The 15,040-nt window shown below is 37.0% G+C and overlaps 1 protein-coding gene across 3 annotated transcripts in view; it reads right to left on the bottom strand.

Moving 5' to 3' along the window:
• lrba (LPS responsive beige-like anchor protein) overlaps positions 1-15,040 on the bottom strand; it is a 212,073-nt gene that overhangs the window by 163,670 nt on the left and 33,363 nt on the right. For all 3 annotated transcript variants that reach the window (XM_056738897.1, XM_056738916.1, XM_056738906.1), the window contains exons 8-21: positions 14,589-14,735; positions 14,001-14,198; positions 13,468-13,601; positions 11,305-11,413; positions 10,488-10,640; positions 10,221-10,389; positions 8,288-8,367; positions 8,130-8,192; positions 7,610-7,707; positions 6,577-6,669; positions 5,940-6,048; positions 4,753-4,834; positions 2,603-2,726; positions 1,769-1,961 (exon numbers count right to left, since the gene is read on the bottom strand). In XM_056738897.1, coding sequence (XP_056594875.1) covers positions 1,769-1,961; positions 2,603-2,726; positions 4,753-4,834; positions 5,940-6,048; positions 6,577-6,669; positions 7,610-7,707; positions 8,130-8,192; positions 8,288-8,367; positions 10,221-10,389; positions 10,488-10,640; positions 11,305-11,413; positions 13,468-13,601; positions 14,001-14,198; positions 14,589-14,735 — 1,752 coding nt within the window. The remainder of the gene's footprint in view (positions 1-1,768; positions 1,962-2,602; positions 2,727-4,752; positions 4,835-5,939; positions 6,049-6,576; positions 6,670-7,609; positions 7,708-8,129; positions 8,193-8,287; positions 8,368-10,220; positions 10,390-10,487; positions 10,641-11,304; positions 11,414-13,467; positions 13,602-14,000; positions 14,199-14,588; positions 14,736-15,040) is intronic.

Below are 15,040 nucleotides of genomic sequence, written 5' to 3'. Positions count from 1 at the left end.
CCCAGCTCGTGGTCCTTTCCCGATCCCACCCCCCTCTCACACACTTCGTTTCCTGTCCTCTAATTATTACTGTACTATAAATAAAGGCAAAAAATGTTTTTTTTTATTTAATCATCACAACAACATGTTTGTGCATTTGGTAGCAGTCTGGTTTGTTTCTTATTGGATATTAATGTAAGTCATTCTGGATCTAAGTCAATTAATAAACAAATATAAATGTATTTTTTTCCCCTTTTTGGTCTTCTTCATTTTAAAATGACAAATATGATGCTTTATTATCAAAACCCTTTATTATGCGACATATTGTGCACAATTTGAATTAAGGCTTGTTCTTATTCTTTAAAGGTAAAGTGTAAATTAGTGTTCGTTTAGTAGTTTTAATGGTTTAAAATTCAAAAAAGGTAGTAAGAAATCAATTTTCGGGCTGATTTAGTAAAAAAAAGTGTGAACACCAATGCTCAGCGCTATCAAAACATAACTCTGTTTATTTAAGCATCCTGCCCAGACCAACAAAGACACCTTGGTTCTTCCAATCGCAAAAGCAAACTACCTGTTTAACCAAACCATGGAAGACGAGGTGTACAGTAAACCTGTTTGATGACTATCATTATGTTTACATTTTCATTTAGTGCCATCCGTGGCACCAAAATAACACACTTTAGCTTTAATGATAATGTCTCCTCCGTCTAAAGCAGCTTTGTTCAAGTAAGCAAACCCTGAGAATTGAAGCACAATTCAAGCACTTCTCACTCCGTAGCACAGCTGCGCCCCCAAGTGGATTGAGACAACAACGCAGGAAGTGTGCACAAATAGGGTATTTTTGCCATGAGCTGGCGTCCAAACCTGCAGTCGAACACCAAATGACTTCACTCCGCTTGGAACAGCGTCCGTATTACAATATCAACAGAGCATCTTAGAATAGACGTTTCTGAAACTAGAAGCACTAAGAGCTCTCGAGAACATTAAGAAGGCAATTCAATCTGTAAATAAAAGTATGAACGGAGGGGTCTGGCAGTGAAGGAAAATCCAGATTCTAATCTGAGACCTCTGGATGATTATACAGAGTAATAACAGTCAGGTTTCTGCAGAGAGAAACCAGTGGATTACTGCTGGTACAGGGAGGGAGAGAACGGGGAAAGAGGGAATAAGAAAAAGAATAAACTACAATTGTACAGTCTTGCTACACAGGGATCAAGAGGAAACCTGCAGAATGGTGGGTATAAATGAGTGGGGGGCTTCTGGAAGAAGAGTCCCATCTTTGTTTCAAGATAAAGCAATGAAAAAACTGATAATAAAACACAATATTCTTTGCATTCCTTGAATTAGCAACACAAAGAATCTGATTTTCAAAGATACTGATAAAATGCACCCAGAATGCAAACGCATGAATGTGAAATGTAAAGAATATTTAGTGGCTGTATTAATATTATGAATATAATTATGATGTCTTTTTTTATAAAAGTTGGAATTTTACACTTTAATTGATCATTTCTTAACATTTGTTTTGTTTTTATTATTCAAACTTTTACTTTTATATATTTCATTTCATAAAATTAAATATCACTATAAATAGACACTTATTTCAGTTTGTTCAAAATAAAAAGGATGTATGTAATACATCGTACATATGTATATATGATGTATGTAATATGCAATTAATAGGTCTCGGTTTTCATTTAATATAAGGTCAATTGGGGAAATATTACATTTGAACTATCTCTTTCTTATGTTCTGTGTTTTGTGTTTGTGTGTGTACTTGGGTCCTGACCTTGGAGTGTGTGATGGAGAGTGTATCCACCCACACGCGCCAGCCACCCCACTCGTACTTAATGGCGTGATAAAGGAGGATGCGGAAGATGGCGTACACCATCTCTGTGATCTTCTGCTCCTCGCTGTTCTTGGGGTTTATGAAGCACAGAGACAGCATCCATTCCTGCCAGACCGAGCACTGCAGCAGACTCCTACAGAAAATACACAATATATAGATATATTTGTATATTGATGAACGAGAAAGCTAATCATGAAACTGCATTTTGTATTTGTATACACACAGTTTGGGGACAAAAGGACTGTACTTACAAGTACAAAAAAAATATTTCTGAGAATCTACTCTGTTTGAGTAGTCAGGACCACCTATGTTATTATAGTTACTTAATAACAATTGCTTATTTTTAAAACAATGTCTATAACATGCCTCCTTTAAGCTACACTGTGTGCACATAATTAACAATCATTTGGGGACAAATTTTCAAACTCTGTCAAAATGCTCTTTTGGGGTACATTTGGAATTTGTGAAAACGATCCGAAAATACATTGAAAAACCCATTAACAACTAAAACATATGTAAAATTATACTGCTTTTTTGAGTAATTTTTATTCGTTTTACATTTTATGACAAATACAAAAAACCTTTAAGTTAAGGACATACAAAAAACAGAATGTGAATTTTTTGTTAGGGTTACAGTGTGGGTAATGGTAAGAAATGATTATTAGCTGTATATAAAAATACAGAAGATATTTAAATAAATCTCCTTAACTGAATGTGTGTGGAGGTGTGTGAGTGTGCGCGCATACGTGCTTGTGTGCAAGCATTTGTTCTCACCTGCGGTTCTCTCTGCTGTTGTTGAAAAGTTTGATCATGTCCGAGAGGAAGATCCGTCGTACCTCCATGCTCTCGGCTCCTTGAGGAGTGTTCTTCAGAAGCGCAGCCATCACCTTCAGGATCTCTGAAAGGACACACTATTTTTAACATACCTTCACAATTTTACATTGTTTGTAAAAGCATAAATTAAGTTTCATTGACTTGACTTGCTGTTTGTTCCTTTGTTTTGTGACACACTATTCATTGGGAGTGGATTTATATTTTTTGACTGCCTTATAGTTATAAAAGACACAACGCTTTACATACAACTGTACAAACAGTCAACACACTTAAAACACAGTTATACATCCTGTAACAAAAGCTTCCCTTTAATCAAATGGACGAATCTCTATTTTTCGCCACAACATTTGCTCACATGCTGAGAAAATAACAGAACGTAGACATTTTAGCGGGAGTAAAGGTATGCTCTTCATCGTAAGGCTGGTATTGTCTAAAAAAGTCGACGGCGAACGTCGTAGCTTCCTGGAACGGAGCGTTAGCTTAAACTGAAAAGATTGGTTGTTTAGATGAATTATCTAGACAATGTCAGCATGCATTAGGCTGAGAAGAGGAGCTCAAGTTTCAGCCGTCACAGAGAGTTTACAGCGCCACGGCATCTGTAACCAATGCTCTCACTCGTTCCAGCAGAATTGTGTTGTTTCTACGCCTTACTCACTCAAATTAGAGTCACTGAACCTTACCAGTAGAAAATTACCTTTGCATGTATCTCCGCACTTTCCTGTTTTTTCACTCTGCAATCACCATTTGGTCCTGGTTTGTCCCAGAGTTTAATTCAAGAGAAACTTTAACTTCCCTCTGTTTGTTTGATTGGCTCTGACATGGCTAAAGACTGCAATCAGAGCCATTTAGAGGCTTCAACACAGATCAAATCAAGGAGACACAGAAGAAAGCTGAAACCGCGTTCGCTCTCAGATCATGTACGAGATGACCTTGGATCAGAGTCCGCTGTCTGCCGTCTCCATCTGTTTAACTGCGAAGAACTGATCCACGATCTGCGACTCGCTCGTCGTGTTGGTTCTTCTGACGGGCGAGCGGTTTGTGTACATGGTCACATCTCCATGTAAATACAGCCCTAATCAGCTGCTGGCAGTATACGGGAATTAAGCTTTGTTAAGTGAAGCCACGATACGGATCGGTATACCATATAAGTTTCACTTTTTTAATTAAAACCAGAGCGTCTGATTGTTTGGTCTGGATTTAAAGGAGACATATGCAAAATTGAGCATATTCTGGAAAAGAAGGTCTCGGGAAGTGAGGGCTTTGTAAACCGGTGGGTTGTGAATAAAAACAAGGCGCGAATAATAGTTGTAACTCTATAGCAGCAGTGGGAAGTTAATTACTTTTAAATGCGTTTATCATCTGAGTAATGGTGGCCATCAAATGAGCTTCGTTTGTCTGAGGTAACTGTTTACTTCACAGTTTTTCGCAAGTGAATTGGCTTTTGCAAGCACAAAAATAACGGAAACAAATGTCAGAAGTGAAAGAAGAATACGAAAAAATAAGTGTCATTAAGAGCTTTTATATAAAAAAAGTGCCATTAAGTGCCATTATATTAAAAAAAAACACTGTAGGATTGTGTATCAGTTTAATTCAATTATCTATAAGTCAGAGTCAAATTCATTCAGAGTCAAATTTAAAAGGCCATTCTACACCAATTTTGGAGAGAAATAAATACTTATAAATAGTACATTTGCATTCTGGACACTAAAGAAAATATTTGCATTTATTCACAGAAAATCGAAAAGGGACAAACCGATCAAAATAAATGCATATTTGCAGATCTTGAACAAGTTTATAGTACTGTTTAAACAAAACGACACTAATGTTTTTTTTTAAGACCAATCAAAAATTAATATGAAATTGTATTCTTGCAGAAATTTTCATGTGTCTTTGCATTCTCATTAGTTTTTCACATTGCTGTTGGTTGAATTAATGTCACTCCTGAGGTTGAAATTCAACAGACACTGAACTAGGATGACCACAATAAATGCAGAAATGCTGATTAAAGGCAAAACTGGAGTGAACCCTTCATTCTTTTGGCAGCTCCGTATGTAAGCATATTATCACTGGTGTTGTTGTAAATAACTCACGTGGGTTTTGAATCTTGACGGTGGAGTCGGGGTCTGGGTGCTGTTTGTGAATGACCTGAGTACAGATCTGTTCCGTAAGAATCTGGAGACAGAGAAATATAACTGGTTATTTACTAATATCCAGAACAAAAACCCAACTACAATTACATGTTATACAGCAGTTCATATGTAGTACAGCAGTAAAGTATTTTTAGTGTCCTAAAATAGCAAGTTTAATGAATCTGGAATTCATTAAGTTATTTACATGTTTACATAGAAGAGGATTTGCACTGTGAGAATGACTGATAGTCATGGAAGCATCAAACAAATTGCTAATACAACATTTTCCAACAAAGGTGTAAGTGGGTAGTTGCCAAATATACTGCAAATGTGTCTTATGTTGTGACATGGCAAAATTGAAGAAAACAAACTGTTAACAATATATTATTTTAAATGATGAATATGTAAATTTATAATTTAAAATTGAGTAAGAGAGATGCATTTTTTGTTCGTTTTTTTCTATAATTTTGCTGGCACACCATAGGACACATGTATGGCATATTTGTCGACTACCCAATTAAGAATATATAGCTTCATAAGGTAATCTTATTCTTTAAATTCTAGTTATTATTATAACACTGTGTCTACACCGGATCCAGTGCAGACAATTTTTTATTCTAACAGGTTCTAATGCGTTTCTAACATCTTTTGACGTGTCGCATCACGCCGGTCGTGTCCGATGTAGACACAGTGTAACGCTATAAAGATTTTAAATAAAACAATAACAAACAGACATTTAAAATTGAAATTTGCTGATATAAATTAGCTTTTAAAAAAGCCTTTAGGGCCTGAGGCACGAGCTATAACGCCTAATGCCTGGTCCTCTAAACCAGTGGTTCTCAATTTTGTTGTAAGCCCCACTTTGTGCATTGTGCATCGATTTGCAGCCCCCAAAATAAAAACATATAATATTACATTTAGAATTTTATTTAAATAATGCTGGAACATCAATTATTCAATTATTTTTATTGGTGGTATTAAATTTCTGATGTTTGATTGCATCAAATTTACGATAAATTTCTATGTTTCATAAAATGCTTCAATATCTGTGGCTCCCACTGGAAAAACCACTGCTCAAAACTAAAAATATTGTTCAATTCATGAAAATGAAACAGAGTGTTAAACCCATTTTAACGATAGAAACTGACCTCAAACAGCACATTGTATGTCGTGACAGTGAACTGGCTAGAGTGGAGCATCAATCGCTCTGTGAGCAGAGAGAACAGGCCGTGACCCAGCATGACCTCCAACTTTCTCCTAAAAACACATGGAATATGAAACAATCATCCCAAAGCCACGTTATGATCTACTTCAAATGCAGCCAGGACCCCAACAGGGCATAACTGCAACCCAGAGCTTCTGAAAAATATCTCCACAGTCACGGAATGAAGCTGCATCCATTTTAAAAGCACTTGGCGGTCAGATTCCTTGTGGGGAAATTCACATGAAGCAAATGGGATTTTAAAGGAAAGTGAGCTTATCTATCAAAAACCACAGAAACAGAATTTGGAAAAATATTGCGTAAATATTTCCACGCTGGATGAATTAATAGGCAAGTGAGGGTTATTTGTTATCAAAACATGGCAACTGAATAGCTAAAAAATAGTCAAAATAATGAAATAATAGTACTAGACATTATGTTGGGATCTTCTTTCTGCTAAACATAAATGTGCAAACCATCCTTATTGTTTTAATTAATTAAAGGAAAATGAAATCAAGTTTTACAATTTATTTGAGACCTAATTTCCAATAATTAAGCTCCAGTAGTGTGAAATTTGGACTTACTTTGGTGACAAATATTTGAGAAAGTATCCCAAGACTTTGAGCGCCTGCACGCGAATTCCTTCACTTTTGGACGCCAGAAGCTTAAAGATGACCCTGTGTTATTGAGAGAATAGTATGTAAAGTGTTAAATGCCTAACAAAGTAAACAAAACTCTGTGTAGTGTACAGTACATGTTCATACATGTGATATGATACGGTACATTATAAGATACTTAACCTAACAGCAATTTTATTGTGAAATATATATTTATTGAAAAGTTATTGAAAAGTCTTAAATAAAAATATTCATACACAAATATATTTACAAAATACATGCTAATACAAAAATATGCATTGCCAAATTACGTTATAATATTAACATTGAACGTATGCATCCTGAAGGGACACCCTCAAATACAGATGATTTCGAACAGGATAATGAATTTTCATTTTCAGCCGTTTTCGATGTATTTCTTTCCGACCGAGGAGGCTCAGTCAGCTGCGTTCACATATCTCCCAAGGGCAACGTGTCCCTTCATATGTAACCGAGACCATTACACTGTCTCCATATTCAAATAAATATGCCTATATCCTTCTGGAGCTGGATTTGATGGAAGTGTGATTTGAACGGGGTTGTCAGATCTGAAATGAAAGTGAGGCCCTCTGTTTTATCGTGACGAGCCGTCCAGACGCCCCCCGCTAGCGTGCACATTTAACCCCGTGGCTGTCAGTGAAACTAGCATGTCTATAAAGGCTTTGGAAATGTTCATGTCTCCATTTTAGGAGTCCAGTAGAGCAGCATAGGTATCAGATGAACCCATGAAAGTGTTTTTATAGCTTGCGTTAAGCCAGAGGTACTGCAAGCTTATGTCATTCCATAGAGATGAATACAAACTCAACTTTTTTCATTTTACTTTAGTATTACAAAGGTTGTAATAAACATTTGAGATGAATAATGAGCCAGGGCAGCTGATCCATGCATAGATGAGACAAAACATTTGTTTAAACTAGAAAGTTTAGTGTCTTGTTGCCGGGGGCAACAACTGCAGCCTCACCGTATTCCGTCCCTCTGGTCAAAGGCTTGAACCATTGAGCCAGGATGCTCGGACATCAGAGCTACCAGAAGCTGGAGAACATCCATCAGATTATCATCCTGGAAAAATGGTTGTTATTTACATTTCACAAAAAGCAAAAAAAGAAGCATTTTACAAAAAGTTCACACAAAAAAGAAATCCAGACAGCTTTAGGAAAGACTTGTGGGTGAGTAAATGATGAAAGAACATGTGTGACAAACTAGTCAAGAAAAATATTAAAAGACAAGAAAAAAGATCTCCACATTAGGGACTAAATACTTTTCTTAAACCAGTTTATTATTTAGCACCAGTGGAAACGTTACTGGTTTGTGCAGTAAAAATGACTAAAACAAGCTGTGGGATCTTGGCGCCATCTGGTGGTAGATAAACATCATATACAGTATTATAAAGAATGACATAGAACTGGTCTCTGCAGGGTAACTGGGCATTAGATAATAACTGACACAGGCAGAAAACAGTTTGTATTGAGGGGTATCTGTACCTCATGCATTGTAAGCAGGTAGTTGAGAATACTCTGTAGTTCATCTTCCTTTATGCCGTGGTCCTGTATTCACACGTGACAGAGAGGTATGCGTTACTTGTGCTGCACTGACTCGATTTATGTTTAAAAAATAGTGTGCTGTGTTTGCTCTACTGTACCTTCATTATGAGCTGTTTGACAAACAGCAGTAGGAATGCACGGAGAGAGTGAATCTCCTTCTGATTGGGTCTAGGCCCATCTATACACAAGCAGACACAAATAACGTCATGAAATACCTCAATCAGTTATTTGTATTTATTATTATTAATAATAACAATAAATATTTTTTTTTATATAATTCAATGTGAACAGATTCAAGCTTTTTTGGGGAAAAATGTGTTAGCATTACTACAATAAGGTTGAAAGTTGGTTTATTTAATAACAGGTGGCCTCAAAAAGCAAAATATAAATCTGGATCTATTGCCCTGTAATAGAGAGAACATATTTTTGCTTATTAAACCCTATTTGCTCCGAAATTCTAAAGAGTCGTCTGTCGTTATAATTTCAGTTCCGGGTCAGATTTGTGTCACTCCGTGTAATGCCCGCCTATGTTCCATTTGCAACACCCTATATGGTAGACCAATCACAGCTTACTAGACATCGGACCAATCAGTTCAGAGTAGTCTGACTGAAAGGCGGGGAATCGCTGAACACAACATTTGAGTGTCGGTCAAGAAGTGAGGTTATAATCACTCCCTATTATTTGAAAATGAAAGTGTTTACAGTGTATATGTATGTACACCTGTTGTTGGACACTCCATAAACCAAAGTAGGACCTTAAAAAAATTGTTGGGTTTGTGCTACCTTATCTTTAAAAAAATATTGTATCTAATACAACTTTGGTTATTACTGCAAGTGATATGTAACCAATATAACAAATTATACAACAATGAACATACACTCACCTAAAGGATTATTAGGAACACCTGTTCAATTTCTCATTAATGCAATTATGATGGTGGTGTAATGGTGTGGGGGATGTTTTCTTGGCACACTTTAGGCCCCTTAGTGCCAATTGGGCATCGTTTAAATGCCACGGCCTACCTGAGCATTGTTTCTGACCATGTCCATCCCTTTATGACCACCACATACCCATCCTCTGATGGCTACTTCCAGCAGGATAATGCACCATGTCACAAAGCTCGAATCATTTCAAATTGGTTTCTTGAACATGACAATGAGTTCACTGTACTAAAATGGCCCCCACAGTCACCAGATCTCAACCCAATAGAGCATCTTTGCGATGTGGTGGAACGGGAGCTTCATACATCCCACAAATCTCCATCAACTGCAAGATGCTATCCTATCAATATGGGCCAACATTTCTAAAGAATGCTTTCAGCACTTTGTTGAATCAATGCCACGTAGAATAAGGCAGTTCTGAAGGTGAAAGGGGATCAAACACAGTATTAGTATGGTGTTCCTAATAATCCTTTAGGTGAGTGTATTATCCATTTAATAAAGAAGTAGTAATAACAATAATGTACAATAATATTAATAATAATCATGTTTAAAAAAGATCTAATGTTTAATTGATCAAAATCAAGAAAAAAGAAACCTCAAAGAGCTTAATGTGAAGTCTGGACATATTTTCTTGTAGATATATTGAGAAGATGTTTTTGTGTATTTTACTTTTTAATTTAAAGGCTTATAAAGTAACATTTATTTCTTAAAAAAGATCTAATTTTACTGTGCAAATTACACAGGGATTATTCAGGAACAAAGCAACAATGACAGACCCAAACACATTTAAAGACAACGTGCCTATTGTTGGGTGAAAAACCTCCCTGTTCTTCGTATCTAGAGACGCTTCTATTGAAACTAACTATTAACAAAGCTAAAATAGCAATTAGCAGATATGGATAACACAAAAACGGATAAAGAGGAAATAAAAATACATAAAAGGTTTTCTTATCCCAGTGAGACTTTCCTTAACCAAGTTATAAAGTCATTCTTTTGAACACACACTGCTTTAAAGAGCTCAAAATCAACCTTTCATGACCCTGATCTTCTCTGTTCTTATGAAGTGTTGAGAAGTTGCTTCACTCTTACCGAGACCCTTGGGTGTGATCCCGCTGCGGTCCAGTGGGTTTACAACCCAGTAGAAATACTTGAGCGTGTGCATGACCTGCAGTACCGTTCCAACTCTGCGGATGGCGTTGTAGATGGTGACAGTACTGATGAATTCAGTTGCAAGGTAGGTGTAAAGAATCAATTGCACCTGTCGCAAACCAGTTTCAATTAATGTTAAAAACAAAGTGCATTGACTACTGGTATAATAACTTATATTTGTTTTTTGGGAAATTTTATGAAATGTACTTTAGCTGGGGCGTGGATCCAGATTGTGGGGTTGAACAGGATGTGATCACACAGCTGTTTCAGCAACAAGACACCCGTGGGTAGGTTGCTAAGGTAACGGGCAAAGGCAAGGACTATGTCCAGCACGGGTCGAGTCACGTGTACTTTGGAAGACTTAAGAGAAAAAACAGACAAAAAGCATAAATGTTAAAACAAGGTGCCTGTTTAGGTCTGGTATCTACTGATCACAAAATGAGCTGTCCATCCTTTTTAAGAAGGAATAAGTTGCTTGGCTGCTAAAAATGAACGTGCTCTAGGGGAAAGCATTTGTATATAAACTGCATCTGTGCAAAATGGATTGTACCGCATGGACTGTAATGAACCAAACTCACTTGGAATAGGGACAATTTCTGACATGGCTTTCCATCATTTTGTAATTACATCCCTCATAGACAAATCATACAAAACGTAATATAAATTTCTTCCTTCATCTTTCCTATAATGTCTGTCAAAATGATGAATTGCATTGTTACTCATATTTGTATATTGTATTACTTTTCCTAATTTTGTCAAGTCGCTGGACATTGCATCGCTAACAGCGTCTATCGTTCATGACGCTGGAAATTGTTTTCTTTGTAAATGAATGGTGCTTCAATCAAATTTTCACTTCAGTACCCGTCAGCGTGAAAAGGTCTTAACCTGGTATTCTCATAAGAGTTCCTATATTGAGTTTAGTTCAAAGATTCTTAAAGGGAAGGCGCTTTTTCCTCGTGTGTTAAGTCAGCATTAGCAAGATCGAAACCATTTCATTCATGTACACCATAATGAAAGTACTCACCTTCTCCAGTGAGTAACCTATGACGAGAAAGCCCTTGCAGGCCAGCACCTGCTCTTGCATAGCAACAGAGCCCTTTAACAGCTCCATTACGAATGACAGTAGTGTGCAACTGTGAAAAAATAAATAAGGCAGTTCAGCTTCAACAGTCAAAAAACATATAACATACAGTCCTATAGGGGTGCAATGTCCTATAGATGGATTTTTTACACGTATGTATTGTAGATCTATTGTAACTTTTGTGTACAATTTGAGGTGTATATAGTCCTTTAGACCAGCGGTTCCCAATCCTGGTCCTCGCGACCCCCTGCTCTGCATATTTTGTATGCTTCTCCTACCGCTTCGGAGGTTTGTTTAATACGCCCATAAGAGCCCTGCGAAGTAAACATCACTAGATATTCTGCCATAAATCCCGTTCGAAATGTGGATAATGTTGCGCAAATCTCAAAATTACGGTTAAATTACCCTTCAATCTTCCGTAGTAAGTTTTGTTCTTCGTGTTCTTAAATTAACGTCAGCCGATTTCATGTGTGCAGGGAGTAGAGAGCAATGAACACAGTTCAGGGAACACGTCAATCGGAACGCGGTTCATTCATTAAGCTCTCTTCTAATGAGCTAGAGATTTAAAACAGGTGTGTTAAACAAGAGAGATACACAAAATATGCAGAGCAGTGGGTCGCGAGGACCAGGATTGAGAACCGCTGCTTTAGACCACTTATATGGATGACCTAACCAATACTGTTCTAATGCTGTTCCAGCACAATGAACAATAACCAACAGAATATTTATAACCGATTTAAAACAAATACCTTTAAGATTTAATTGTACATTTAAGCTTTATATAATAATTAAAATAAGTAAATAAAAACTGAAACCGGAAGATCTGGACCAGTGTTTAGATCTGGCGAAGTGGTATGTTGGTTGAGCTGCCAACATCTGACCAACAACACGTTTACAGTTTGTTTTACTTTACTGCTTTAAGAAGCTCTTAAGGTTTAAGGCCTTAATTCCTTTCTTCATTTTATGTAAAAGTGTTATTTTTCAGTGACAGATCTATTCAATTTTTAATCATTTACACACAGAGGGTCAATCCTTGAATACTGGTAATTTCTTACCAGTATTCTTCTAATTTTTTCTTACTGAAAATAGTTTTATGAAATTAAAATTAGTCCGAGTAGAAACTTACATTTGTTTCTTGTTTGATTTTATTTTATTATTCAATTTCATTAATTTAATTATTACATGATTCAATAATTATTATCCATATTTTACTAATCCTTACTAAGTTTTATGAAATGATTACATTTCATTTATCCTATATTCATTTATTTCCTCATTTTATTATTCATTTTTAATTGTATTATTTGTTCAAATTTGTTCTTATTTTTAATTGTGTTTAATCGTCTGTTGGGTGCTGTATTATCTTTTATGCTGATATGAGTCTCCAATGGTCTCCATCTCAAGGTTTATACTAACGTCACGAGACAATGTTTCGATAATGCAATCTTGCATAGTTAACAACACCTATTGAATCTGTTTCTAGTCAGCCGAAACTGGACAGAGCAAGACTGAGAATTGAAGCACAGCTAAGATTATTCAATAAACCATCTTTCATTTTATTCAACATCACTGCGTCTCCTGCCTGCTGTTCTTTCCTTCATCTCTGCGTCTTGATTTGAAGTATTAACTTTCAACGGAGTTGATATTTCAGATTTAATAAGTTCCTGATGGGGAGAGATCTAGTGAAACTGGACTATAACTTTGGATCTATAAGATCTGCAAGTCATATCCATAGTTGGATCTATCATCACCGATGTCATAATGTTAAAAAACTTCTCCTGTATCTTGCGACTGACCTTGTAGCTCAGTCATGGGAGGACGAATTTCGACAAACACTCCATTTTCAACCAATCATCAGCCAATCATAATCAAAGTTTAACTTTCTCTCGCTCCAATTCATTAGCATGTTGGTTCAAAATAACACATCATGTAACACTGGCCTCCCTAGAGCTCAAAACAGACTAATAGTTTGGTACCATGTGAAAACATTTCCTAAAAAACTGCCAATGTGCCATTAATGCAAAACCGAGGACAGATCAAGCTTTTTTCCCATTGAGAATCCCTTTGCTAATTTTCTCCCCTCAGGAAGAACTGATGTGTTCTCACCAGACGGAGGTGTCCAGCTCGTCTCCAGTGTACTGGAGGTAATCCAGCTGTGCAAACAGGGGAAAGAGCACTGGAACTCCTCCTACAGAGTGAATGGCGCTCTGGACCGAGTGCGTCACCACAGCCTTGACGTCCTGAAACACAAAAAGTCTTGGCGTTACATTTGTTTTGTAATTGTATGTTGTCTTACTGTGCGTTGTTCTGTTGTCCAATCAACGCAATTCACGTTGTCATCTGTCTGAATGGGAGAGTTGTTTCTTGTATGCATAATGTGGGAGCGAGAGGGAGGACAAGAGGGATAATGAAATAGAGCAAGACAGCTGCGAAGGCCTTTATTACAGTGTCTATAATCAGACTACAACTCTGAAAGATGGTTCATGATGGCACCTATTTTATGTCTTCAGTTTGTGAAGACGTAATTAGAGTGTGCAAAGCCTTTTTATTTGTGTTATAAATGATGGCCGTGAAATTCTTCACAAGATTAAACTAAATGTGTTAGAAATGCATTAACCAGGTGCGACAAAGCAGTATACCTGCAGCATGAGGGCGTGTGGCGAGTGCACAAAGATGGAGGCGCTGTCCTTGGGCGATGACTCCAGACACAGCTGAGCGTCAGTGGCTCGGGGGTTATAGGTGAAGGCGATACAGGAGGACAGCTTTCCATCATACAGCAACATCTTATGGTGTTCTGCTAACATCAGGTCACTCTCGGCCTTGTGCTTGAACGTGCCCTGCATGAATAAGAGAGAGACTGTTAGACCGGACTGACACTGAGCAGATTAGATGATTATTCAAATGTTGCATCTCTGAAATCTGAAACACCAGAGCCTTTCAATAAGTAGAACATTAACCTATTCATGTATTTTAGAAATGCTTATCTAAAGCAACCTGCAATGCATTCAAGCACTGTATACATTTGATCATTATATGTGTTTATGATCTTGGGACTTGTCCGCAGAAGTGTTTGAGTAAAGCAAGGAGGCAGAAATTAATGCGAAAGACATAGTTGCCTGATGTATTTCCGTCAATAACTGTGTGATCAAAACAGCAAATGCCAAATCTAGGGCGAACCTGGCCTCTGAACAGAGAAATGAATCTCTTTTACAAGTGTGAAATGGCACCTTGTATCCAGGTCCCAGCTGATAGATGGCCAGTATCTGAGCGGCGCTGAGAGCTTCACTGAACAGATACACGGCCCCCATCTGACCGCAAAACACACGGTTAGCATCTGCTGTCTCCGATGAGCCCAGGAAACACTTGTCATATGTCTGCGAAGGAACAGAAAATGGTTTGCTGTTTAAACATCTTAAAAATAGTGCATATAATGTACTAAATACTATTCAACAGAAGTTACCATACAATACAATTCAGTGCTGCACGCTCATACTGTTCTATGATAAGGAAATATCAAACTTTTTTTGTACTTCTAATATTTTTAATAAGTATTCACAACAGGAACGAGATTTAAAATATATACACTAATTCTGGATCCGTGGTATTAAAACACATGAACAAGATTTCAAAACTACAGTAAACAATAGCATTTCTACATGAATTATTTCACACCATGCCA

This window comes from Triplophysa dalaica, chromosome 2, assembly GCF_015846415.1.
Source record: "Triplophysa dalaica isolate WHDGS20190420 chromosome 2, ASM1584641v1, whole genome shotgun sequence".
Classification (NCBI taxonomy): Eukaryota; Metazoa; Chordata; class Actinopteri; order Cypriniformes; family Nemacheilidae; genus Triplophysa; species Triplophysa dalaica.
Note: the sequence above shows the minus strand (reverse complement) of the source record. Positions and strands in the feature narration are given on the sequence as shown.